Source organism: Peromyscus maniculatus, chromosome 19 (assembly GCF_049852395.1).
Source record: "Peromyscus maniculatus bairdii isolate BWxNUB_F1_BW_parent chromosome 19, HU_Pman_BW_mat_3.1, whole genome shotgun sequence".
In the NCBI taxonomy this organism is placed as follows: domain Eukaryota; kingdom Metazoa; phylum Chordata; class Mammalia; order Rodentia; family Cricetidae; genus Peromyscus; species Peromyscus maniculatus.
The window spans coordinates 52,039,704-52,062,981 of NC_134870.1; the positions used below are offsets into that span (position 1 = coordinate 52,039,704).

At 55.1% G+C, this 23,278-nt stretch overlaps 1 protein-coding gene across 2 annotated transcripts; it reads right to left on the reverse strand.

The window, feature by feature from the left end:
• Positions 1-1,172: 1,172 nt before the first annotated feature.
• On the reverse strand, positions 1,173-19,838 carry Slc6a7 (solute carrier family 6 member 7). 2 transcript variants are annotated; one of them, XM_006985136.4, is made up of 14 exons: positions 19,619-19,838; positions 14,798-14,981; positions 13,123-13,254; positions 12,773-13,007; positions 10,966-11,104; positions 9,650-9,784; positions 8,271-8,374; positions 8,020-8,144; positions 7,367-7,479; positions 7,164-7,295; positions 6,621-6,720; positions 6,351-6,451; positions 5,644-5,811; positions 1,173-2,640 (listed from the first exon to the last, which is right to left on the reverse strand). In XM_006985136.4, the coding sequence occupies exons 1-14, from the start codon at positions 19,649-19,651 to the stop codon at positions 2,428-2,430; spliced, it is 1,914 nt and encodes a 637-aa protein (XP_006985198.2). In that variant the 5' UTR covers positions 19,652-19,838; the 3' UTR covers positions 1,173-2,427. The 2 variants fall into 2 exon arrangements, with proteins under 2 accessions (XP_006985198.2, XP_076411440.1); XM_076555325.1 differs by having other exon boundaries at positions 2,287-2,640; positions 5,644-5,844; positions 19,619-19,767.
• Positions 19,839-23,278: the final 3,440 nt, after the last annotated feature.

Sequence of the window (23,278 nt, forward strand, 5' to 3'; positions counted from 1 at the left end):
ACAGGAAGGGCAGTTGAAGAGCCTGGAAATGGAGTAGGCATTCCAGGCCAGAGACTGAACTGAGGTAACACAAGAAGTTGCAAGTCCAGGGCCTGGGCTGGAGAGCAGGGCTGGGATGGTGGAGGAGTCGGAGGTGCAAGCAAGGGAAAGCCTAAGAGCTGAGGTAGCAGCCAAAAAAACGGGGTGCCCCATAACCTTCCAGCTCACACTGTAATTTGAGAGAAGTGAGGTCCCAGCTCCAAGATCCTCCAGTCTTATGCCTTGGTCACCAGCGGCAGCCATGACTAGGTGCCCAAGACAAGGCCCTCAAAACCATGGCTCCAAGTGAACAGAGTCAACCCCCCACATGGGTGTGGCAAGAAGGCCACAGGCCAGGGCCCCTGCCAGAAAATAGAGGCTGTGCCTGGGGTGGCAAGAGGAGCCTGCCTTGGGGAAAGGGCACTGCATCATCCTTTTCCCACTTGGAGTACCAACAAAGGGATGGGCGGGCCTGGCCCTTTGTGAGGGGGAATGTATTAATACTCAACAGCAGCCATCTTCCTTTCCTCTCCATCAAAGCCTTGCAGACACCTGGATCTGCATTAGAAAGGCGTGAGGCTCTTTCAGGTGTTGAGGCCCCGCCAGCAAGGGCTGAGAGCACCAGGCGATTCTTCTGCTTAGAAAACCCATAGCCGGGTGGTGGTGGCGGCGGCGGCGGCGGCGGCGGCGGCGGTGGCGGCGGCGCACGCCTTTAATCCCAGCACTCAGGAGGCAGAGGCAGGTGGATCTCTGTGAGTTCGAGGCCAGCCTGGGCTACCAAGTGAGTTCCAGGAAAGGCGCAAAGCTACACAGAGAAACCCTGTCTCGAAAAACCAAAAAAAAACGAAAACCCAAGACCAGTCCATCAGCTCCAGCCTCACTTGAAGAGATACTTTGGGATGCTGGAGGATGCTGCCATGACCTGCTATCCTCCCCACTTTGGGCAAGTCTCTCCCCTCTGGGGCTCCATTTGTCTTTATGTACAATGGGAGACTGAGCAACTTCTAGGGGGTCCAGCATTTATCCACAGCAAACGCTGGAAGTCAAGGTTGCGACAAGCAGGTGGCCAGCCTTGGGCCCCTCCTCCGTCCGGTGGGAGCTGGCACGTACCCTGTGATGCCCACTGTGCCCTCAGTAGCGAGGAGTCAGGTAAGGAGGGTGACCCATTTGGTCTTTATTGACAATCAGCCAGCAGAAGACAAATGGGCTGGGGAGATGCCAGGAGAGAGGTGGGCACAGAGGCCACTCGCTATGCTGCGTGAAAGGACCCTGCTCCGCTGGGAAATGCAATGTCAGGACACCTGGTGGCCACACCTGAACGCCATCTCCCAGGGACCCAGGATGGAGGCTGCCTTCATGGCAGGTGCCCTGCAGCATCAGGACACATGTCCTTCGTGGACCATCTCTGAGTCTTGGTCGTCTCTGTCACGGGAAGCCACGGGGACAGGGGAGAAGGGTCCTGACTGCAGCCACCATCCCGACCTCCATGGTGGGTGCTCCTCAGGCCTTCTGCCAGCCCAAGGCACAACGTCCATGTGGTGAAGGGTGAACTCTATCTACTCCCACCCTAGCGCCTGACTCCAGCCACTAGGACCTGTCTCTCACCTGTCCTTCAGAAGCCTCCCATCTCTATACCTGCCCCTAGACAGACCTAGAGCAATATGCAGTACCATGCAAGTCCCCTCCCCGCCCCACCTCTCTGGCTCCCTCTCATAACGGTGAGCACCACCCTCTCCAGACATTCTCGGTCTCTGCTCTGGCAGGTTGGCCGCCTCCTGGCTCAGGGACAGCTCTGGCCCATACACCCTCCCCCCTCCTGATCTGTGATCCTCCACATCCCCCAGCCCCCGAGTTCCCATCTCTTGGGAAAACGTGGCCTTAACACAGGAACCCACAGAGATTTTTTTTTTTTTCTGCCCAGTTCATTTTACTAATTCTCCAGATCCAGGAAAACCCTCCAGGTTTCTCACTCCCTGGAACCCCAGGTTGAAAGTGGGCTTGTATGGAAATGTGTCTTGTCAGAATGTCTGAACAAAGATGTCAAATACGGAGCCCGCTGCCCCAAGAGAAAGGGGGGTGGCTGGCTGGAGGCTTGGGAACAAGTCCTCTTGGCCATGTGACCTTGGACCAGCTCGTCCCTCTCCGGCTTCAACACGTCCCTCTGCAAAGTGAGGGCTGAGCTGGATCGTTTCAGCTTTGAATGGACTACGTAGTATGTGTGTATGTCCCTCTAGATGGAGGTCCCAGGAGAGGCGGAGGCCACCGAGAGGGACTTACACTGGGGACTGGCATTGCTGTGGCAACCTCCAACTGCCTTTCAGGATCCCAGCAGACATCGCTGTCCCCTGCAGCCCCCAAGGAAGAGACTGTGAGGCCCTGGCCAGCCCTCCAGTCTGGTAGTTTCCAATCTCACATCATGGACTCTTCCTCCTCCTCGGCGATCTCGCGGTCCACCTCAATGGCCGTATTCTCGAAGCTGGTGATGCCTCCGTATTTGCGCATGTGTACCATCAGCGGCTTTGGTGACTGGCTCCCGGCCAGTGTGGCCACATACATGCCCGTCCGGTTCTCTTCCAGTGATGGGCCCCAGTCTATAGCGGGTCTGCTGGCCTGCTGAAGCCGCTGTGGCAGAGCAATGATAATGGACGTTGAGTGTTTTCCACGGCCAGGCACCCAACAAAGGCCTGCCTGTGCCCAGTGGGAATCTGTTCTGCCACATCTGGACTGGTGGCCTCAGATATCATCTGTGAACTCCACACTGGGGCATTGTAAAGAGGATATAACTAGTTGGTGCTGGGAATAACATGGCTTCCAAGGCTATGAGACAAGATACTTACACACCCTGACAAGCATCCAAAGGTAGATTCAGGAGCCCACTCCAGCTCCCTAGTGCTGAAAGCCAAATTCAGACTTGCTGGGGGGATTTTATGAAAGAACTGGCAGCCAGAACAGAGTCCTGTGTCCAGGAAGGAGGGAGTTGACTAAGCCTACGATTCCAGAGACCCTTCATCCTTAGCCACATTCCCAGGGCTCTCTGCCCATCCTGCCGGAGGAAGAGCCCTGTACCCTGAGAAAAAGGAGGCCACCAGCAACTGATGAAGCCCATTGGGTACAGGTTCCAAGGGCACGGAGTGTGAAAGGCTCTTGGTCTAGGGCCAAAGTCATTGGCACTCCGAGTGTGGTGGCAGTTTATTGAACTGTTAGAGCCGGCTCCTCACAAACTTGCCAATGGTTTCTTCTCTTTCTTGGAATGCAATCTGAATGTTTGCCATGCTCTCTGTGACCTGCCCTGCCCACCTTCCTGGGCTGATTGGTTTTTGTCAACTTGGCACAAACCAAATAAAAACCCTTTCCAACTTGCTTTTGGTCATAGTGTGTGAGGGGTTTTTTTTTGTTTTTAGTTTATTTTTAATTTTAAATGCATGTCTGTGCGTGTGTCTGTGTATAGGTATGTACACATCAGTGCAGGTGTCTGTGGAGACCAGAAGAAAGTGTCAGAGCTCTTGGAGCTGGAGCTACAGACAGTTGTGAGTTACCTGATGTGGGAATCGAACTAGGGTCCTCTGCAAGAGCAAGTGAGGGCTCTTAACCGCTGAGCCATCTCTCCAGCAGTGAGTCATGTTTTAAACACAGCAATAGAAAGCAAAGTAAGACATTGCACAACCTTGGACCTGCCGCTTTCCTTCCATTATCTCTGCCCCGGTCACACGAGTCTCTTTGCTGTCCTCAAACACGCCAGCTGGTCTTCCATCATGGCTTTTATCCCTGTTAGCTGCTGGGGATGCTCTCTTATCTATCACCTTGACATCTCTCCCTGACTCTGACTGCACTGGCTAAAAAAGCATTTTCTACCACTCCATTTCTGTATTCTGCTTTTCAGGTTGTTTGTTATTGTGAGGTGTAGCACTTACCCAGCGCTATTGAGACCTTATTGCAAATCTCCTACACTAAAATACAAGGTCCCCGAGAACAAGGATTTAGATGTGTCTGCAAACACACAAAAAAGGAGTCCAGACTATGGTTCCGTAGCTTCAGTGCTACTGGCCATCTGTCAGGGACAAGCTGTGGGGCTGTCCTGTACATGGGAGGGTGCTAACCACGATCCCAGCCTACAGTCCTTTCAGTTACCCTCCACAACAATCAATAATACCACTGCTCAGGGAGGAACCACCCTCTACGGGAACTCCTGGTCTGGAATTGAGCACATAGCATACCCAAGCTCTGTGCTCGGTGTTGGCCTTCTTAATCTTTGTGGTACCCAATAAAAGAGTTATTTATACTCCACCCTCTTTACTCCCACAGATATCATCTGAAAGTTAAAGCTCGGAGAGGTCACTTAAGTTGGCCAAAGTCACACAGATGGGAAGTGGTGGCACTGGGGTTTGAACCTGGAGAGGCTCCATCTCGAACTTTTCTAATGCTCTGCTTTTCTGTCCCTAAGTCTGACTGGCTCCTTTTCTCCTCACAGCAACCTCATAGGAAGGTATTGCTGTCCTCATGGAGAAACCAAGGCTAGAAGGATAACTGGGGAGTAGGGCCATTAGCGCTGCTGGGACTCTGACCCGGTGGATGGAAGGAAGCCCTGATCTCGCGAGGTTCCTCCTGCGCCTAGCCACAGATACCATAAATTCAAGCCCCGACATCCTTGACTCCAAGCTGCCCCATTCTGCTGTTCTCTGCATACATCGGGCGCTCCAGCAAGGGGAGGCTGGCAATTCTCTGGGAGGCACAGGATGGTTCTGAGGTTCAGGGAAGAGCCTTAGCCCTAAACCGTACAGTGATTGGAAGCATAGCATCGGCTGGACTTCAGAGAGCACCAGGTGGGCTTTCCCGAGAGCGTGCACGTGCGCGTGGCAGTGTGGAGCAGGCATGCCGCAGCAGTGTGCTAGGGTACAGGCCTGCAGAAGGCTCGGGGCACTGCTCCGTAGCTCACTTCCTGCCACTGCCGAATTCCGGTGAGGGCTAGCTTAACAACGGGGACACACCGTCCCTAAAGTCTCAACAGCCAGCTCTCAGGAGCCAAGGCTGGCTGGCTCCAGCACCTTCTGAGAGGTGCGTGTTGTAGGGAGGGTCCCCGGGCTCTATCTACACCCCCTACCAGACTCACCGGAACTCCATTCACTCACCACGATGGCCTCTGACCATTGGAGAACTCCAGACTCGTAATGGCCAGGGTGCCCCAGGCTCAGAGAGGGGCAGGATCTCCTTGTGGTCACACAGCACATCTGCTGGCCCACGGTGGGTTGCTATCTGTCTCTTTCAAGGTCTGTTGGCTCCTCTGCCAATGGCTCTCTTTAACATAGTCATTCTAAACTGGGACCTCTAGATCCAGCAGGGACCCTTAACACAGGACCGAGGGGACAGCCTACCTTTTGGGGGGGGGGGTTCTCTCAATGTGGTTTACCGGGGCGGTCTTTGGATTCATTCTTCTCTCCAATCCCAATACCAAGGCCCCATGCGAATATGAGGTTCAGATCGTGATCTCAGCCCTAAGTGCATATAGACCACATGGGCCTCTGCAGACTTCAAGAATCCTGCCAGGCTCTGGATAAGATATTTTTTTTTTTTTAAAGGGCTTAGCCACAGGGCTGGAAGACTGTAGGCAGGCAGGAAAAACAGACTCACCTCCCAGAGGGAGCCTTCCTCCCGAAGCACAGCCACCAGCATGCCAGCGGGGATCATGAGGCAGGAGAGCAGGCCCATCAGGATGCCCAGCAGCTCAGCCCAGGCAGGGAAGCGATAGCTGCCGTACTCCGAGGGCTGGTACTTGACGATGCTGTACACCAGCAGGGCCTGCAGAGCGGAGACTGCAGCATCACTGGTCCTCTTGAGGGACACAGAGTATGGCATGGCCTGGGTCTGGACCACCTCAAGGCCTTAAGAAAGCCTAGCTGGGACCTACCCATGGTCCTGAGCTGTACCAGAACTGAAGATGGTCCATTTCTGGGGCCTTTGCCAGACCTGGCCCTTTGGGCAGCTCCAAGCTGACTTGTTATAGGGGTTTGTGACAGCCTGGGTCTGACATATCCTAAATCCTGGGACAGCCTCTCTCCCAGTTGCTCCCGCCTTATGACCAGCAAAACAGTACTGAGGCCCCCCTCCCAAGGCCCTAAGGATTAGGAAAACCCCATCCACTTGCCAGAATAGCACAGCTCAGAAAACTGGGGCGTGGAGGAGGATGTGTAGGCCAGGTCCTCATGCCTACTCCCCAGGCCCGGCAGAGGCTCACTCAGAGGGGGGGGGGGGGGGGCCCAGCTGGACTAAATGCACAGAGGGACCTGCATTTGGCCTTGGGGCCCCAGCCAACCACCTTCCCTCCCACCCCTGGTTACCAGCAGTGTGGCTGGGGACAGAAACAGCCAGCAGGTCCTGAAGTAGAGGCCTGGTTTGAAGCCCAGCATCATGTGGATGTCTCGGCAGAACCTCTGGATGCCTGCACAGGGGAGGAGAAGGGGTGTGCCCCCGTGATGGGTCCCACCGGTGCCTATGACCCCCTCCTCCACGCCTGTTTCCCTGCCTGACCTCCATCCGCCACAGGGCCCACACCCCGAGTGTTCTCTCACTCTGAGGAGTGTCAGCCTGCCTCCCCCAGCTCTTCTCACCATATACCCGGGTGACCGCGAGGCACGTGGTGATCACCACCACCATGAGTCCGAAGCTGGCGCTGTAGTCATCCAGAAGGACCAGCCAGTACATACCGCCCTAGAACACAAAGCATGGCACTGGGGCCTCCAGCCTCACTCTCCTCCCGCAGGAGGTGAGTGGGAAGCAGCCAGGGTGCCTCCAGGGCAAAACTAACCAGGAAATGATCCACCCCCTCAGCCCTGTAGAGACATTGTCTCTTCCTGCCTCCCAACAGCCAGATCTCCTAACAGAACCCTTTTATGGATGAGGGAAAACTGGGTTCAGAGAGGGAAATTCACTTGTCTGGAGTCACTCAGCAAGTGGAGAGGTGAGGTTTAAAACAGGTCTTTCACATTTACTCCAGAGCCAGAACTCAACCACAGACCAAGGTGCCTGCCACAGGAAACAGGACCTGGTAGGACCGGAAGCAGTTCAGCGGCTGCTCACCTGGCCAAAACTACCTCGGCAAGCACTGCCCCACCCAGTCCCCTGAGCTTGTGCGCCCCCTGCAAGTCACTCACATCGGTGGTGAGGATCAGCCCCATGAGGTACATGGCTACACAGATGAGACCTGAGAACACCGCCTTCTTGGGCCGCAGGTAGTAGGGGAATTCGTCTGTCACTGCAGTCACGATGGTCTCTAGAAAGGCAAACTGCAAGGGGTATTGGGATCAGAGTTCTGCCCACGCACAAACCAGTGCCCACGCCCATGGGCAAGGCTCACCTGGCTATCCAAGCCAAGAGTCAGAAGCATGAAGAAGAAGAGGAAGGACCAGAAGGGTGACAGGGGCAGCATTGTCATAGCCTGTGGGTAGACAACAAAGGCCAGGCCAGGGCCTGGGCCGGGGGCATGCGGGGTTAGCAGCCTGGAGGACACCGTATGCTCCGGTATGCATTCAAATGCATAGGGTGCCTGGCATCCATGTGGGAGCTCTCTCACTCACCATACCCAAGTCCAGAGACAAACACCAACTGAATACTAACACTCATCACTTTCTTAGCTTCCAGGGCTCAGGCTGGCGCCCCGCAAGTGCTCAGGCATGAGGCTCCTGAATATGAATTAGCAACCACGCCCAAATGCACACAGGGACCAACAGTGGCTCCTAATCAGAACACAGGTCTTGCACACACTCATTCGTAACGAGAATCCCACCCATACACATACTCCCACCCATCCGCTGACACAAGACACGCGGATTCACAGCTCACTGGCACCTTAGATTCACTTTCACACACACACACACACACACACACACACACACACACACACACACACACACACAGCTACCCCCTATCTTGCCAGTCTGTGTTGATAGCATGCCCTGTGGCCCAGCTACCTCTCACCCAGCCAAACCCCCAAATGCTGCTCCCACCTACCCGCTTTGGCCACCTGGTCCACAGGCACACCCAGCTCCTGAGACATGTAGCCCAGCACTGAGAAGATAGCGAAGCCAGCCAGGATACTGGTGATGGCGTTGCCCAGAGTGACAATGAAGGTGTCTCTGCAGGGGAGAATCCCAACCCAAGCCATGGTGAGCTGGCCGGCCGCAACCTCAACCCAAGAGAGCCTCCCGGGTAACCGTCCATCTGAGTTTGGCCCCTGGCACTGGGGAGCGGCAGGCACTGACCTGTAGATGTTCTGGTGGAATGTGTTGTAGGAGGCGAAGGTGAGGAGACCCCCAAAACCCACTCCCAGCGAATAAAAGATCTGAAGAGCAGCTTCAATCCACACCTGTGTCAGGAAAGAGAGACAGAGAAGGCAGGGAGGGCCCAGGAGAGGAGAAGGAGGGGTGAGGGTGAGAAACAGGTTCAGCAAGGAAGGAGAAACAGGCAGGGAGGGTCACAAATGAGGGCCAGGAGCAGCCCCAGCCCCGGCACTTCCAATGCAGGATGTGGGCAAGTCCTTCCCCTTTCTGGGACTCAGTTTACCCACCCAGGGTCTAGTAGATGGTCTGTAAGCCTGGTCCAGTCCTGAAGGAAGGTGTGACTAATGCCGAGGCGAAGGCAGATTGGAGTTGAGCTCAGGCCTATGTAAGCACTTTGCTCCCTGCCTGGAGCCAGAGGGGTCTGAACCGGGACCCATCTTTACCAGTTTCTAACCGTACATCCTGGACAAGCCCCGTCCCCTCTCCGCGCTCTGGGTCCCTCGTCTGTGGCGAAGGACCGAGAACAGTGCCTGCCTCATGGGGAGGCACAGTGAGGGTTAAGTCACTATGAAAGTAGAGAAGTGTCAGTGTCCATGGTGTCAACGGTCAATAGTGTCAGCTGTCAGGACCGCGTTGTGATCATCACTGGTACAAAGTCGTCCCTGGGCTTTGGAGCCAGACAGATCTGAATGGAACCCCAGCCATGACACTTTATGCTTATCACTAACTGTTGTAAGCTTCTAGGAGTGTGTGTGTGCGTGCGCACACGCGTGTATGTGTGTGCGTGTATGTGTGCACGTGTATGTCTATGTTTTGTCAAATGGAGAAAATAATAACTGCTTCATGGGATTTTTTTTTTTTTTTTTTTTTTTTTTTGTCTTCGCAAGACAAGGGTTTCTCTGTTTAGCTTTGGAGCCTGTCTTGGATCTCACTCTGTAGACCAGGCTGGCCTGGAACTCACAGAGATCCACCTGCCTCTGCCTCCCGAGTGCTGCGATTAAAGGCGTGTGCCACCACCGCCTGGCCAAAAATAATTTTTAGCTTTCATTATTTATCCAGACATCTGTACATGCGTCTTATGAGTGTTTGCAATGTGTATGTGGATACCAGAAGAGGGAGTGGGATCCCCACCCTTTATAGATGGAAGTGAGATGCCTGACATGAGTGCTGGGACTCGAACCCAGGTCCTCTGGAAGGACAGCAGGTGCTCTTAACCACTGAGCCATATCTCCAGTCCCCGCTTCATGGGATTTTAAAGATTAAGTGAGGATACCCAGGAAGGGCTGGCACATGCTGCTGCTGGAGGCTCCCCCCTTGAGGGTCCCCGCCCTGCACCCTCTCCTTTCATGCTCCCTGCTCACCTTGGAAGACAACAGGTGGTGGAACTGGGGTGTGAGATAGAACTGGATGCCCTTCCAGGCCCCGGGAAGGGTCACCCCTCGAACCAACAGCATGAGCAGGATGAGGTAGGGGAAGGTGGCTGTGAAATACACCACCTGGAGAAGAGGGCACGTTGGGATGGCAGAGGACCCTCCACACAGCTCTGCCTGCCCAAACCTTCATCCCAGACACCCGCCTTCTCGACTGCCAGGGGTCCTGAGTCAGGACCAGCCACCATTCTCGATATGTCTCCTGCTCTCTCCATCACCGGCCCAGTGTTCGTACCCCCGCTTCCAAGGCCACCCCAGTCTCATTTCTACTACTTCCCCTGGCACAGGCTAGCACCACTGGTGGCGAGTCTCCCCGTCCTGTGCCTAGCCTGTGCCCCTGTAAACCACCTGACACCCCCCAACTTCCTGAACATCCAGTCAGCCACCTCTCTCTCCATCTCATCTTCTGCCCTGATGGCGGCCATGGTGGTCCCTCCCCTCTAACGCTTTCCACCCTATATGGCATAGTGATGTCCTCTTGCTTAGCAAAGGTCATCACCTGTGGCACACACTGGCCTCCTTATATCTAGTTGGTCTTCACCTGCTAACAGCAGTCCAATTTTCCCTATCTGGGATTCACTTCACGCCCAACGGCAGTGATGGGCTCATGAACAGCAGATAGCTCAAGCCAAGCAGATAACCCCTTTCCTGCCACAGAGACTGGGTACGGGGTGGGTACACAGCTTGCCTGACCCAAGAAGGTAAGTTCTATGAGATCTACAGACTGGGGACGCAAGGGGAGGAAGCCCGTGTGGAGGAAGGCTTCAATGAGAGAGAGGTCCCAGGAGCAGACTGTGGTAACAGCCATGGAACTCCAGACCCACCTATGCCAAAGTTGTCCTCTACCCGGGGGTGAGGGGCAGCTTTTCAGTTAGCGTAACACCTGGGTACAGAGCCCCCGAAACTCCAAGATGTCTGATTTATACATCCATTCCGTAAGCGTTCCACAAACCCTCACTGAATCTCTCTGTCTCTCTGCAGAGTGCCAAGCTCTGGGCAAGGATGCCAACTTGAATAACCCATGGGTATTGCCCGAAGCAGGCACTTAGCCTAGGAAAGCGGGGAAGCCCAGTGCCCCTATTAACCTCCATGCCCTCCTTCAAGCAGAGCCCTGCTCCCTCCACCCCCCAGGTCCTCTCTTCCCCTCCCCGGGGTGAACCCTATCATCTTCCCAGCCTTGGCCAGCACCCTCCTTCTTCTCCAGCACCCCCCCCCTGAATTTCGGCACCCAGCCTCCCAAGCCTCACCTTGCCCGAGGACTTCACCCCCTTGAGGATACAGAGGAACACGATGACCCAAGCCAGCAGCAGGCAGAGGCAAAGGTTCCAGCGAATCTCCCCAGGCTGGCCGATGCCCTGGCTGCCCTGAATGTGCAGGACGTAGCGGCTGTGGGAGACAACAATCCGAGAATCCTCTGGTCACCCTGATACACTCCATAGGTATGGGGGGGGAGGCGCGGGGAGCCATGTCTTCTGGGCCCAAGAGCTTTTTCCCCACGTGATGCTTTCCACATCCCTCCCATTCTTCTTGGGCTGGCTGAGTCCAGCTTGTCTCTACCTCTCCCCACCTCCTTTGGGGAGCAGATAGCAGGCGTAGGCTTGATGGATCTGGTATCTAAACTCATACATGTGTATACATTTACATACACACCTGCACTCCGTTCAAGAGTCTGGCCATGGCTGTGCTCCTCTGAGCCGTGGTTCACACTGGGTAGTCCCACTCTCTATGCTCCAAGGCCCACAGTCCCTCTCTTTGCCTCTTGGAGCTCCATGGAAGCAGCTCTCTCTAGGGATAGTTCTGGTGTTCTCTCTCTCCATGTGGATTCCTTGACCCTCTACAAAGCCTTTTCATCAAACTCCCTTCAATTAACCCCTTTGGCAATGCCGTCTGCCCCCTGCCTATACCTCACCAATGCGATCAGCCTCGGTATTGCCACAGAGACCCTCGGCAGCCACAGCGACCGCGTCAAGTTCTTAAGTTCTGTATGGCATACGGAAACTCATAGGTTGCACCTTAGCAGATACAGGCCCTCGGGCTGGCCTGGAATTGAAGAAATGAGTGGACTGTACAGGTAAAGCTGGGAGAGGGATCCTTTCTAAACGTGAACCTGCCGGGCGGGGGTGGCGCACGCCTTTAATCCCAGCACTCGGGAGGCAGAGCCAGGAGGATCCCTGTGAGTTCGAGGCCAGCCTGGTCTACAGAGTGAGTTCCAGGACAGGCGCCAAGCTACACAGAGAAACCCTGTCTCAAAACAAACAAACAAACAAACAAAAACAAAAACCCAAACAAACAAACATGAACCTATTGGGGGAACCCTTGCGAGCAATCCTTTGCAGGGGAAGGAAGGGACTATTCATCCAGGGTCTGGGCTACTCTAGAATATTCTAGCACAAGACTGAGAGTCAGGAATCCTTAGTGTCACCGTTGATGCTCCTGAGCAAGCTTCTGGCCCTTGTTTCTCAGCTGGGATAGGCCAGTGAGCCACGATGTCTTCCTGGAGCCACCATTCTGGGGCTCGTGGGTGGCTGGCACTGCACTGACGGTGTTATCCATGTTGCCTCGTTCAAATCTCCCAGGTAACCCTCATCTCACCCCTGTTCTTACGCTCATCAGAGATGGTTATAACTTTGCAAGGCCCCGGCTCTCCAAAGCGCTTCAGCAACTGACACAGAACCTCAGTAAATGCTTATTCAAAGACTGACTCTGTGAGTGAAGGACTCAACGGATAATGTCCTATGAAACAGGTACGGCTATCACCCTCACTGTGGCAGTGGAAGAAACTGAAACTCTGAAATGTCACCTTGGATAAGAGCTGTCACTCTTGTCAATAAGTGGACACTCACCAACCCTCTCACCCCGGAGCTAGACCAGAGTTTCCACACCACTCTTTCCTCTGATCGGCACGGCCGCCTTCTGACTTTGTTACTACAGGTGTCCTGTTCTAAAAGGAGCTGGCCAGGTAAGGAGCCAGGATCCGAATCTTTCATCCCCCACAGGCCAGCACAGCACCCCCACCTCCTGCCCACCCCCAGTGGCTGCCCCAGTCAGACGGACCTCCAGTACTCCTCACTGGGGCTGACGGTACTGCTGAGGTTAAGGGGCAGCACCCCATTGCCATCCCTGGGGCCCCTGTGCTCCAGGCAGCGCTCCGTGTTCCACCAGTTGCCACAGTGCTCCCAGGGCAGGTCGCTGGTGAGGGACGCGAAGAGGTAGAAGAGGACATAGGCGATGATCATGTTGTAGTAGATGGCCACCAGGCCCACGATGAGCAGCATGGCAGCACCCGCACCTGGAGAGCAGGGCAGGGGGCAGCGTCACCTCCCTGCCGGAGCCTGGGAGCAGGGCAGCGACTCCCCAGGGTTCCTGGTGGCTCAACACACAGCCAGGAATCGCTGAGGCCTTACCTTTGAAGAGGGGGCTGATTTTCCAGACAGCCAGGGGTCCCAGGCTGGAGAACTGGCCCAGGGAGAGCTCGAGAAAGAAGAGGGGGATGCCGCAGATGGCCAGCATGAGGAAGTAGGGGACAAGGAAGGCTCCTGCGGAGAAGGTAGCAGATGGGGGTGGGATTCAGGTGGACCAGCCCCCCCCCCAAGGCTCCATACTGGCTGACCCACCCACACTACTCTCCTGTGACGTCAGCCACCTACCATCCACCTTGGGTGGATGGAGCACTTCTCCCAAGGGTCACTGAGGCTGGGGGAGCTAGTGGGTATTCACACACTTCTGTCGCTAGAGAGCCCAGAAACATGGCTGGGCACAGAGCAGCAGACGCTCCAGAAACACCTGCCCAGTGAGTGAATAAACGAAGAGTGGATGAATGAGTTCTCCTCCAAGGAGCCCCAGCTCTACACCTCCAGAATCTGGCTCCAGTGGTCCCTTCCTCATGAATGCTGCCTCAGATGCTCTGGCTGACACCTGCAATTTCATGGGCCCTGCGGTTTCCTGGGCCTGCCATCCCTCCCCTTCTCTTCACACATAGACAGCCACCTCCTTCAGACAGCTGCCTGCCACCAGCTGGCTGTGGCGGGGCTGCCGTCGCACAGCTAGCAGCCCTCTGCCCTCCCTCCTGAAGCTATGTGGGCAAACACCCCAAGTCACACTGATCGCTTTCCTTGCCATTCTATATGGACTCATTCTAGGGTGATCTTCTGAGAGGCTCTAGATGGCTAAGCCCTACAGAACAGAGTCTGTATTCCAGAAGTGTCTATGTCTGGGCTCCCCACCCCAGCTTCATGGACGAGGGCTGGGTGTCTGAGGAAAACGTGAGGTCAGTACACAGAGAGGGAGTGGAAGCGGGGAGAATCCCGGGGTCCCGGAGCCTAGCAGTGGGCTCACAATTTTGCTTGGTCTAGTCTTACCTGGATTTCTCTTTGCTAACACTGACATCTTAACAAGTTTGGGAGAGGGAGTTGGAGATACTGCAAGAGCATGTAGCCCTGGAGAAGGCAGTTGGAAGGTTGGGTCTGCACCATGTGACCTTGGACAGAGAACTTGGCCTCTCCAGACCCTAGCTAGCTACCTCAGCATTTCCAAGGTGCCTACCTAGGAGGGTTGTTATCAGGGCATGAGGCAAGCACCAAGCCCAGGACCTAGTGAGTGGTGTACTTAACCCTAGTCATTGCTGATGAGGCTTAGAATGTTAACTCGGAGAATCAAGGACAAAGAGAATGACTTGTAAAACAACATAGATCACGTGTTTGCAAATCTGAGTGGAAAGAACCAGGAGAGGATGGAACACTGAATACTGCAGAGAGGGAATGGTGGATGGGGCGGGGCCTTGGAGGGGGTGCGGGAGGGGGCAGGAGACAATGCAAAGCCTATGGGTATGAGTGGGTACCACACTTCACACCCACCATGGGCAAGTGGGTAATTCCTTCTGCCCACCAAAGGACCTGGGAAGCATAAGGCCTCAGGGAGGAAACCTGGGTATCATCCTGGGCATGGCAAGGCCGGAGGAGGGGCTTGGTGATGAAGGAAGAAACACCCTTCTAACCTAAGTTCACTTCAAAGGTCACCCTATAGCCCTCCAAGCCTTGGCCTGTCATCCCAGCTACTCCCAAGAGGTCCCCAGGCCCATACCGCCTCCATTGGTGTAGGCTCGGTAGGGAAACCGCCAGACATTTCCCAAGCCCACACAGTAGCCGATACAGGACAGCAAGAAGTCCAGTTTGCCCGTCCAGTTGCCTCTATCTGCTGCAAAATCCACATCCAAGTCCACATCGCCCTGGTCACTGGGAGTCATCAGCAGGTCTGGGGTGACGGGCTGCCAGGAAGAGAGAACAAAGCAGAGATGGAGGAGGGCGCTGCCAGAGTGGAACCGGGAACCCAAGCCAAGACCGTGGATTGGACGAGGCTGAGTGGGAAACGATCGGTCAGTTCAGATAGTCAAGCGGTTTCACCTGGACTCGAGAGGCTCTAGCTTGCAGGGCTTCGGGGAACAGCAGGGTGGCTCAGGCCTTCGGAAGCTGCCCGGCCTCATCCTGGCTGGCAGAAACAGGCCAAGGATGATACCATTTTAACGTCATTGCCAGCGATGATCATTGTGACGGTCACTGTGTGTTGGTGATCACAGCGGTAAATGTTCTATTCACATCACCTGAGCCAGCTACTCATCCACACACCATTCCAAGCACAAGGAGGAGGAAAGCCGAGGCTCCAGGAGGGGTCATGACCTACCTGAGGCTTTAGCCTACTTGGCTGGTAGGAGAACCATGTCTGGCACCCGGCACACGTGATGCTAACGGCCCCGTCTCCACCCACTTGGAGGTTATCTCCACCTGGGTACTGGACCAGTGTGGAGCACACCCAAGGGCAGGTGGGCACACTGGAAGATGCTCAGGAAAAGAGGCTCCAGGGGGACAGAAGGAAGAAACCAGGGTACCCTTGATACAGGAAGCTGAGGACTTTGACAGAAAGTGGAAGGAAGGGATCTGAATACTGTCTTGTGGCCTAGAAAGCCTAGCGGGGACTGTGGGTTTTGCCCGGCACTCAGAAAGAAACCTTTTTATGCTCTGTCTCAGAAAGTCAGAGTCCAAATATCATTAATGGAGAGGAAAGTGCAGGAGAGAATGAGGCCAGCTGTCTTGACTGTCTCCTTCCATGATTCACTGTGGTTGGAGAGGTCCCCACTGGGCACTCTCCCTGTGGCTGGGGCTAGGAGGAGGAGGTCAGCTCCAGACACTTGGGATCTTGTCCCTAAAGAATGCAAGGTGGCCTGTTTGTGGGTTACTCTGTTTGTTAGTACCTGAAGGAAGCTCGGAGGTATCGGGAGAACCACCTAAAATCCAGAGAGCAATTCCTAAGAAGGAACGTGGGAATGGGTCAGAAGATGGCAGCCCACCTTGCCTGTTTGCTTCTGAAATCCCCTAGTGCCCAGGAGAATGGAAAAACACAGTAGGCCTGTCAGTAAATACCCAGCCATGGTGTGCGCCACAGGAGAAAAGCTCTTTCCCTCAGCTTTCTATCCTGAGAAATCCTGGGAACCAGGGCATGATTCTGGCCCATGGCCTATGCTATTACACTGTGTGACCATAGTCTTCTGAGCCTCAGTTTCCCCATCTAGACAGTGTGGGGAGTAGGGAGATCATTGTTTCCAGAAACATACCCTTTGCGATGCTCATAGGCATTCCGTGGAAGAATTCTCCACTCAAAAGCTGGGTTCACACCATCTAAAATGTACGCCTTTGCTTGCAGGGCCAGTCAGCTCATTTAACGGGTCAGGCCATTCCAAATAGGGACTAGAGTGCAATGTTCCTAAGAGTCTCAAGTTCGGGGTACCTTCAGAGGTGTGAGTCTAGACAGGGTCAGGGAGCCTGAGGGCCTAGACTGACGGCCAGGTAAGAGCCTCCCCAGGGACTCAGAACCAAGCCACTAACCAGCTGAGTTTCCACCCTAAAGACTTTTCATCCCAGGCTGGAGAGATGGCTCAGGGGTTAGGAGCACTGGCTGTTCTTTCAGAGGTCCTGAGTTCAATTCCCAGCAACGACATGGTGGCTCACAACCATCTGTAGTGAGATCTGGCAGAACATTGTAATAAATAAATCTTTAAAAAAAAAAAAAAAGACTTTCCACCCAAAATAGGTAGGAACAGAGGAGGCTTCATTGGGCACTGGCCATAGGAGCATCATTAGGATCAAGATGATGAAAGGGAGGCTGGGGTGTGGCTCAGTGGCGGAGCATCTGTTCTCATACACCAGCCCTGGCTTTCATCCCTGGCAGAACAGAGATGAGCGAAGAATCACCCAGCTGGAGATGTCTGCTGGAGTGTCAGGCCGGGCAGTGGATCCTGGGGCCGCCCTGAAATGACAGTGCTGGCTTGACTCCGTGACAGCAGTGTGACCATGACAGCAATCCTGTCTGTGGTTAAGCAATGGTGTCGGGGACAGCCTGGCATGACTGTGGGTGATGGTGACAGACAAAAATGAGAAAAGGTGTTTTAAGACTGAAATAAATAAACACTCGAGTGGCAGGTTTTTTTGTTTTTTTGTTTGTTTGTTTGTTTGTTTGTTTGCTGTGGCCTAGGGCATGCTCTGTGGTGAGTGTGGCAGCAACTTCCAGGCTTATCGGAGCTCCTCCCTCCCCTGGCCTCTTGTGGGCCTCTCTAGTTGTGAGAACCAGCCTTTGGGGACCCTCCGGCTTTTGCAGGAACTCTAAGAGGGAGTTGGTGGCAGCCACCTGACACCAGGCTGCAAGGTAGGCCTGTCACCCAGAGACACACTGCCCCTTTCAGTCCAGCTGACAGGAGGTCCCAATAATGAGGCTCCTCTGATCCCCTCAGAGACGCTGCCCTTTCTACACTCACAGAGCAGTCCGATCTGTTTCCATGGCGACAAGAGTTCTAAGAGCAGGAGGCTGCCAACTGGTCCCCCACCTCCCCCAATCAGAAGGAAGCTTGCTCCTGTTCCAGGGCCAGGAGATGGGGGGTCCCCCAAAGCTGAGCCAATCAGGAACCTACATGGAGCCCTAGCCTCGCCATCAGGTGAATCCCAGGAGGCTTTGGGGCTGGTCCAGAAGCAGCAGATCGCAGCAGACAAGTAAATGGGGCAGGGCCAGAACCTACCTGGCTGGCTTTCCATCCCCACCTGGTTGGGAGCTCCCACGCCCCACTCTGGATCACGCGGGAACACACTTGGGAGCATGCACCTGCACCCTCTCTTTTAGGGACCCAGAGACATGGGTCCCCACCCCCAGGCATCAGGAGAAAGCACTAGGAGAGGCCTTACTGCCAAGCCTAGGGGGATCTTTTACCTTCTTGGAAAGACAAAGGCATCGCTAATCCCACTTCACGGCTGGAAGCTGAGCTCCCCAAGGGGAAAGGGAGGGGCCCAAGGTTAAATGGCAAGTCAAGGGCAGAGCACTCCTAAGACCAGATACCCACCCCAGCCCGGTCAGACTTGGCTCTGCCCACCCTTGGCTTTGCTCAGAAGAAGATGCCCTCTTCTCCCTGAGACATGGGGCGGGGAGGGTGTTCTAGGTAGCTTCTCCCTCCAGGTAAGTCACGAAGCACTTCCCTCTATGCCTCAGTCGCCCTGTCTCTAAAATGGGCTAGTGGGGTCTAGTGGATGGCTCAGGGAGAAGAGACGGGAGAAGAAGTTCCAGTGGGGGCACTGGGCAAGAGCTTCCTACCACGTGGCTGTTTCTGTCATGTGTGGCTGTGACAGAGAGGGGCAGGGGCTCTTGTGGGAAGGAGAGAGCAAAGGAAAGAGAGAGGGAGAACCCTGTGGGGAATGGGGACAAGACCCAATAGGATCCAAGAGTCCACGGATGGCTTCAAGAAGTGACTCCCGTCAGCCAATAGAAAAGACCCAGCTACCCCAGTGCTTCCAGGTCTGGGAGCATAAGGACAGAAAGCTTGAATGAAGAAGGTGTGTGTGTGTGTGTGTGTGTGTGTGTGTGTGTGTGTGTGTGTGTGTGTGTGTGTGTGTGTGTGTTGTGATAACAGCAGCCAGCCCCTGTGAAGTCTCCGCCGGTGTAGCTGTCTCCCTTTCAGTTCCCAGCATCTCCACACCTCACACAGCCCAGTGGGTGAGGGGTTGGTTGTTTTCTCCACACCGGAGATGGCCGGCTGGAGAAATTGGACTTGACCAGTCCCCACCGAGTGGCAGCTTCAGAAACAATCCTCAGGAGTTCTCTGACTAGTGGGGCTGACACTTCAGAGCTTGCCACCAGAAAACTTACCTCAGTGTGTCCCCCCCTCCCCCACAAACAACTAGGAGGGTCCAGCATGGCAAGGTAGGGAGATCGAGGTCTCCCTGACATCTCTACTGCTACCCCACCTCCCATTCTTAGGTTCCCAGACCCCACCCTTGCAGGGGAAGGGATTCAACCCTAACCAGGCGCAGCCTGGGGTCTCCGCGGGGGGCCGGGGAGGGGGACGGGGGGGGGGGGAGAAAGGGTGTCTCAGCAGGAAAGGGAAGGCTAGAGTGAAAAGGGACAAGGGAGGCAACAGAGGGGCCCGGCCCCCAGGGTCCAAGTCCTTAGGACTGAAGTGGGTCCGCTGGAGGCTGACAGAGGCCCTTGGGTATAGAGTGCCCAGGAGAGGCCAGGGCGAGATCCCAGCCCCAGCAGAGTCCAGCTCAATATTGACATGTAGCTTCTAACACCCCCACCTTGTCAGGCCCTGAGAGAACAGATGGAGTACCGGAAAGGGGTGGGGGCGGTATGTGACCCCCAACTACCCATCCGCGCCCTCCTGGGGCTGCAGACACCTGTTTGCAGGTCGGGGCACCGGCAATCTGGACCCTAGCACTACACTCCGACCCACTAGGGGAGATCGTGACCCCGCCCCTCCCCGTAATCCAGTTGGGGAGGAGGTTCTCTAGCCCTGAGCAGGGAGGGCATCCCTTGGGCCCCCTCGATCCTCCCAGCCTCGCTCAGGTGCGCTCCGCCCCCGTGCCCTACCTTGCGGAGGTGAGCTCCCTGGAGCTTCTTCATCTTGGCGAGCTGGCGCTGGCGCTGGCCGGAGCGCGTTGGAGGAGAGCCGGCGAGGCGGGCGCCGAGCGCTGGTCCTACCGCGGCGCCTTTGCCCCCGCGGCTCCCGCGCACCGGCTAGGGAGGGCGCAGGCGCTGCGGTGAGGCCGCTGCGGGCGGGCGTGGGGCGCTGCGAACGCCCTGCCTCTCCCTGCTCAGCGCCCTACGCCGGGGGAGACACCCAGACACATCGGATGACGGACAGACGGCGGCGGGGGGATGCGCGCGCCCCCGCACGCAGAGATGCGGATTGGAGCGGCCCGAGCGGGTGGGGAGGGGGGTACGTGACAGAAACCATCGGCCGCAGCTACGGTCTCCTGCGTGACCTTGGGCAAGTGACTGCCTTCTCTGGGCCTCCCTTTCATTAGTTGGGTGAGGACAGACGCAGGCAGAATGCTCCTGAAGACTAATTTTCATGTATGGGGCTCCAGCACCCGACTACATCTTCTTTGCTGATGACCTTAAGTTTGGTTTTTTGGTTTTTCCCTGGGTAACCTCTTTACCTTACGTTACTTTACTGGGGTGTAAGGAATTCACGGAGGCCAAACAGAAAACAGCCAGCATGGAGCTGCCACACAGTAGGAACTCATAACGCGTGTTACTACTGACTGTTGCTTGCTCACTCAGCCATCAGCCAATCGTCCACTAGTCTATCAGTACTTCTCCAGTACCTTAAAATGATCCTGGGCCACATCTCCTTTTCTCAGCCTAGAGAGGCCGGTGTTGGTCTTCCCATTTCACAGATGAGGAAACTAAAGGACAGGGAAGTTAGTTACACACTCAAGGCCATACAATGTATGACATCAACAACAGAGTCGGGCTTCACAGACGTCTCATAGACAGAGTGGCCCTCAGCACGACTCCTTTTCTTGGGATGAAAGTGCAATGGGGAGGTCTTGGGGGAGGAGAAGGGACAGGCAAGTGTCACCCTGTTGTGGTGGCTTGTGATGGAATGATAAACCAAGTTCCTGTCTACCAGCACCGAGGTTTCAGGGCCACACATTTTATCTGTGACAAGGGCCACCAACCAGCAGGTATCTGGCTGAGCTCTCCGGGTACCTGGGCATCTTGTGAGCTTTCTACTAGGATGGGAAATCGGCAGCTGGAGTAGCTGAGCAATCAGTGCACTGGTTTGCTGGGATGAGCCACTGTGGAAACCAGACAGGGCAAATCCGTGCCCTCTAAAGGTGCCCGCTTCAGACACTCACCATCCACATGCTTGCTGTCTTCAGGAGATGGCAGGGTAAGGTCTGCTCTGACCTCTGGGGTTTGAGCAGGGGAGAGCTCCAGAGTTCCTGAGCTGGGTGGAGGTCCTCCCCATCCTCTCAGCTACTCCTACCGGGAGTCTAGCCAGTCAAGGCTTCCCTGACTTAGGAGGAAGGATCTTCCCCCAGCTGCTTCTGCCCCTAGGAGCCCCAGGAGGCCAAGATGGGCAAAGGGCATTTCCTGAGCCCTGATGTATTATGATGGATGCTCGTGGTCCAGCATTCGACTATTAATTCTTCCCAACAGTCCCAGAAGGCAAGTAAGTGTAGATCAAATTTTATGCACAAGGAAACCTTCTCAGAAGAAGGATGCCATTTGCCCAAGAGCTCAGAGACTCTCCTGGCTTTGGGAATAAGCCTGGAGGGCCCATGGCCCTGCCTGGGGAGGAGCAGAGGCCTGGGTCTCAGGAAGGAGGCTCATGCAGGTCCCCCTCCCTCCTCCTACTCTGCCTTTGACACTGGAAACTGTCAGGCCTTTGGAAGGTCCAGAGGACCTCGGGAACAGGGCCTAGGGTGAGGCAGCTGACTCTGGACCCCAGATTGGCCCCTGCAGAGCAGCACCTGGTTGAGGGTTGGGGGCAAGACTGAAACTTAGCCGTCCTTAAGCAAGCACGATGACCACTGAGCTTTGGTGACAGTCACTGAGGGTATGGTCTGCAGGTGGGCTGAGTCCATACTTTCCAGATGGGGAAACTGAGGCCCAGGGAGGGAAGGACTTGCAAAAACTGCTCAGTCAGAGTAGGGCAGAGCTACACCTGGAATATCGGATGTGAGCCCACCCAGGCTACACTATCCTGATCACCTCTCTCTCGGCCACCAACTCCCTGTTGCCAGCCTTGGGTGGGGGAAAAAGCAAAACACTAAGATTCCTGGCAAATGTTGCCATTCTAAGTCATTCTAAGCTCTGAAGGCCCAACTTTACAATCGCACAAGATCCGAGGGTTCGGTGACCAGATATGCATGACTATTCCCTGTTGGATGCTGGCACTCCTTAAATCCCCTCCCTCTCCCCTTTCCTTCCCCGCCCCTTTCCGTGTCTCCAGGTCTCACCACAAGCCAGAAGTGTAATGGAGATGTGTGCTGATTTAAGGAGAGCGTTAGATGGAAATGTACTTCCTTTATGATATAGGGAGGTATTTTTAAATGCATATAAATAAACATTTTTAATTTGCTTCATCGTTCGGATTCTGTCACCGTCGAGCATGTGTTTTGTTACAGGAGGAGTGTGGTGTCTGTGAAAAGTGAGGCTCCAGACGGCCAGTCCATCTGGTTCAGTGAGGAGGATGCCCTTCTAGAACAGCCCAGCAGGCCGGGACTGCCCTCCAGGGCCACTCTGGTGGGCTGCCAGTCTATGTGTCTCCCCATCCCGGAGCCAGACCTCCTCCGAGTTTCTGCTGGAGCCCACCTCTCCCGAGGCACTGAGCTTCCAACCTGGAGTCTCTCTCTAGAATGTTCTGGTGGGGGGGCCTGATAGCTCACACCACACTTTTGGCAATTGATAGTGGCTTAGTTCTTCCACAGGACGAGGGTTCTCAGCGAGGAGCTAGGGTCCTGTGGACCCAAGGAAACCATATACAAAGCAGTGCTGCTGTGTTCTGTTCTCATTTGCTAGTGCTCCTGACCAAGTTTTGTGCCTTAGGGGGCCAGCCCAAGCCAGGCCTACGATTGGACCCTAGATCCCCAGCAGCAGCTCGGACCTGTCACCCAGCAGAAGGACATGTATGTACAGCTCCCCTCTACAAAACAGCACCTGCTGTCCCTAGAGGATAGCTGGGACACCTCCGTCTCTGGCATGGTTGCAGGGTCTCTTTCCTCAGTCACTGCTACATGCCTCAACCTCGCCCGGAACTCTTTTTTTTTTTTTTCCTGAATAGGGTGTCAGGTAGCCAAGTATGACCTTGAATTTTTGATCTTCCTGCCTCCACCATTCAAGTGCTGGGATTACAGGCATGTGCCACCAGACCCAGTTTTTCACAGTCCTGGAGGCTGAACCCAGGGCTTTGAACATGTCTACCATCAAAGCCATATTCCCAGCCCTCCAATGGGATGCTTTTAGATGACAGGAAGATGCTTGTAAACATATACAGGCGCCTCTTCCTCATGGAGTTCAAATGCCCATGGACAGGTGCTCAGTGCCCAACCTCTTGGGCTCCCATGTGAGTGATTACTTGCAGCCCCACTGCCTGCTGGGTAGAGGTCTTCTAGAGTAGGACCTCATCTCTTCATGCCAACTGACCTCAGGGCTACGGTAATTGGGACTGCAGCCAGGCATGCAAGTATCTCAAGTGGGGTGCAAAGCATGGGCTGGACCTATCCTCCTCGGTCC

Coding starts and splice junctions, on each gene's coding strand:
- Slc6a7 (XM_076555325.1), bottom strand. CDS start 19,651: ATGAAGAAGCTCCAGGGAGCTCACCTCCGCAAG. Junction 5,845..6,350: donor TGTCCCCAGCCACACTGCTG/GTAACCAGGGGT, acceptor GTGTCCCTCAAG/AGGACCAGTGATGCTGCAGT. Junction 2,641..5,643: donor AGGAAGGCTCCCTCTGGGAG/GTGAGTCTGTTT, acceptor GCTCTGCCACAG/CGGCTTCAGCAGGCCAGCAG.